Below are 3,843 nucleotides of genomic sequence, written 5' to 3'. Positions count from 1 at the left end.
ATGTATTATCCTCTTTAAGTCTCATCACAACCCAAGGAGGTGTAGGAGGCACTTGATATATGTTTCAAACGACTATTAAATGAGAAAAGCATCGCTGAGGAAATTGAGATTAAAGGCAAGCAACTTGTCTAAGGTCATCTACCGGAGTGATCTGGTTCAACCAATGTTCCAGATTTAAAGTAAAAGAATGCTCTGAACACTGCATCACACAGGACTTTATCAGGGAGCGCGCTGCTGGGGCAAGTGCGAAATACTGGAAAACTTAACAGGCTTCCACAGACCTAGAGTTCTCCACCTCCCTTCCCACATTTTACACATCTCCCACGGGAACAGAAAACTAGTCCTTCACCCACCGCAACGGACACTTGTCCTCTCGTCGCAGTCAGGTCCTTTATCCAGGGTTACCGAACGCCGTCACCCCAAGCCTCGCCCCTTGGCGGGTCGCACACAGCCCCAGCCTTTCAAACTACATTTCCCATAAAGCCGTGAGCGGACCCCGCCCCCTTCCGGAAGTCGGGGAGGCTCCATCCGGCGCGGGCAAGTGTTGAGAGTGAGGTTGTCTGAGTTCCTCGACTACTCCTGGGTTCCTCTACTCTGGTCACCATTCGGTTAGTAGCAGCAGCGGCGAGTTAGTCGCCTGAGTGCCCTCTCTGGTGATAGTGACCAGTCTTCCGTGTGGTCTGCAAGTTGACCGTATGGCCCTGGTGGCCGGTGTGACGCAGTTTTGCGCGGGTGCTTACCGGGACCAGGGCCCGGCCGGCTGAGCTCTGGCGGGGGAGATAGCGGCAGCGGCTGCTGCTGGTGCTGCCAGCCCAGTCTTTGGGTGGGAAAAAGGAAGTTCTATCTCACTTGTGACTTCAGGTTAAAAGGAGGACCTACACAGTCATTGCGAGAAAACAAACCATCTCGGCGCATTTGGCCGCTTGCACACCATGCGTGGGTAGTACTTGATTGGTTAAAAAAGTATGTCAGGTGCCCTTGGAAATGGAATTGGTAGTTATGGCCCGTGACCATTGACAGCTATTTTTGAAGACTGATTATCTCTCTGGAGCCATGTGACCTTGGGCAAGTCATGCCCCCACATTACATAGCAGTGAAATTGGGTGTAGGTTTGAATAATATTTAAGACTCTTTAAACTAAAACCTGTGTGGCCTCACAGAACAGTCTATATTCTTGGAAAGCAAGGGCAGCAGTTAGTTAACTAAATCACCTTAATCCTGCCTTCAAATCCTTACTTTCTAGAGCAGCTGTCAATGAAAAATGAAAAAGTAAACTGAGCAATAGAGCTGGATTTCAGCTTTGTGTACTCTGGAATGAGTAGTGGTTCTGTTTGTAGATGGGTTTTCTGTTGAGAAAGCAAAGGGAGAAAGTGCATTTTCCACATCTTTCTCTTGATAATTCCATATGTGTAAGCATAGTGAATGGTACTGTATTTTTGAGGACACTTGAAACCATAGCAATATCTTGTGAGGAGGCTGAGGAAATAACGAAAACTTAAACTTTAGAACCTGTGTGGTAGGATTTTGGGGAAATAAGGTGATGAGGAGGAAGGCCTTAACATTAGTGAGTTTACTACAGTACCTCAAAATGAAGTATTACAAAGTTGTAACTTTTGTTAGTTACCATATTTTCAGATCACCTAGATATCTCACTATGAAGAGAATGGGAAGGCAAGTTGTAATTTTTTTTAACAACAACAACAAAATGTTTTTCCTGATAAAGAAGGCATTCCTAATTTAAATTGTAAAGATTTTCAATCTTTGGATTTCCCCAAGTGTTTCCACTCCTGTGAGTGCTTTTGACCTATTTATAAGTAACAGAAATAAATAAAACGTAAAGTGAAATATAATCAGAAAGTTAATCTCTCTAACCCATTTTTTCCTTAAATTTTGCTCATACTGTTCCTAGCAGAGACATAATCAGCTAATTTTCAGTGTCAGAACCCTTCTTTTTAGCTTAAATATCTTACTGCTTCAAATGGTGGGACCCTAATTACTAGAGTCCCTAACTTTTTCTTAATAACGTTTAAAAAAAAAAAGTCATACCTTAGAAAAAGTGCTTTGAGAAGTTCCTAGAGAACTAAAACATTGCCACATTTTGTGCCCAACCAAATTCACTTCAGGATCCTGCAACATGTACAAATAAGTATGGAATAATTTTCTGTATTTTTTTTTCTTAGTGAAACAGCTTATCAAAACAAAGTTAATGGTTGATAAAACTTCTATATTTAAGAACAGACAAAGTGATCAATAGAATAGTATCTGATGATAGATCCAAAATAAATGGTTGTCTGATTTATGACAAAGCGCCCTGGGATAACATGGTAATTTCAAGTATGCTATGAATTTTATGAATTATCTGTTAGGGTAAAAATATATCTTGTTTAAACTGAATCAAGACTTTTAGACTAAGTCTTAGCAATAAAGTATATTTACTTTTTTTACTGTATTTTTTAATGGAGATAATTGGTTTATAGCACTGCATATGATTCTAATGTATGCTATCATACCATACCCACCACCAATGCGCCCATAATTATCCACCATAGTCTACTGGGTCCCTCTCCTCTTTACTACCTACCCGCTGGGAGCCACAATTCTATAGTCAGATTTCTAGGGTTTGTTTTGGCTTAGTTTTTGTCTGTTCCTTTGTTTTGTTCCTCTGTATTCCACATATGAGAGAGATCATAAAAATTTATCTTGACCCCCTACCTCACACCATGGACAAAAATCAACCCCAGATGCATTGCTGAAATAGTTGTACAGGGTAAAGCAATAAATCATTTTCATTTGAAACCTGGGCAGTTTCTAAATAATTATAGGATCGTAATTTCCCTGAGGTCAGGGACCTGTTTTATAACTGTAGAATAAAAATTTTGACATCTGCTAAATATCTCTACCTTTACTCTGACTGTAACCACTCTTGCATTTCTGGTACACTTTAAAGTCCCTCTGGACTGTCTCAAATAACTAATATCTGTTACTTGACATCCTTCCCAAGGCTTTGAACCCCTTCTCTCTACTACCATTAACTTTGTACAGAACTCCATGTTGACTTACATTTAAAATTCTCAACTATAACAATCTTAAGTGTATATTATGCTGAGAGTTAATTATTAATTATCTTTTAAAGACTTGCTTTAGAAACCATAACTACTCTAATTATGTCAGTACTCAGGTATGTTCAGTCATTAATACAAAAATCAATTGCAAATGAGATTTTTTTTTCCATTTCTCTTTTTAAAGGACAGAATGTCTTCTATAAAAGGTCTAAATCCAGAAATAATAACTCAACTTCATGATTCAGCTGCAGAAGGAGATATTGCCAGGTTAACAGTAATCCTCACTCATTCACCATCTCTTCTCAATGTAACTTCTAAAAATGGCTGGACTGCTTTAATGTTTGCTGCAAGGAACGGACATCCAGATGTTGTCCAATTTCTGCTTGAGAAAGGGTAATCATTTTACTTTGTACAACCTGAAGGGGTAGGTGGTTTAGTTTCTGGATTACATATTTCACTTTAAATTTTTCTTGTAGCCATGTTTTATGTCATTGGACTTGTAAGGAACTCACTGATCAGTTTTGTTACAGAAAAATGTAGTGTAATTTAACTAAAATATTTTTATCTTATTTTCATTAAGGAATTAATTATTCCTACTTGTTATTAAAGCAAATTTGTGTGTTAGTCTAATTTTCATCCCAAAGAGAAAAATTAAACCTATCTGTCCATGATGACTACCAAAAATCACTTGTAAAGTGCAACAGGACACTGACTGCTTTTTTCTTTTAAAAGTAATTTTCTAGAAATTTTAATTCCCACTATCTACCTATCATCATTTATA

General features: G+C 38.6%; 1 protein-coding gene across 1 annotated transcript in view; it reads left to right on the top strand.

Annotated features, from left to right (window-relative positions):
• Positions 1 to 540: 540 nt before the first annotated feature.
• The window catches only part of NUDT12 (nudix (nucleoside diphosphate linked moiety X)-type motif 12), a 13,767-nt gene continuing 10,464 nt past the window's right edge, over positions 541 to 3,843 (top strand). Inside the window, exons 1-2 of the mRNA XM_012721966.1 lie at positions 541 to 608; positions 3,247 to 3,455. Coding sequence (XP_012577420.1) covers positions 3,253 to 3,455 — 203 coding nt within the window. The 5' untranslated portion in view covers positions 541 to 608; positions 3,247 to 3,252. The remainder of the gene's footprint in view (positions 609 to 3,246; positions 3,456 to 3,843) is intronic.

The sequence above is a fragment of the Condylura cristata genome, unplaced genomic scaffold (assembly GCF_000260355.1).
Source record: "Condylura cristata isolate star-nosed mole 26May11 unplaced genomic scaffold, ConCri1.0 scaffold00007, whole genome shotgun sequence".
In the NCBI taxonomy this organism is placed as follows: Eukaryota; Metazoa; Chordata; class Mammalia; order Eulipotyphla; family Talpidae; genus Condylura; species Condylura cristata.
This window is presented reverse-complemented; position numbering and strand designations above follow the sequence as displayed.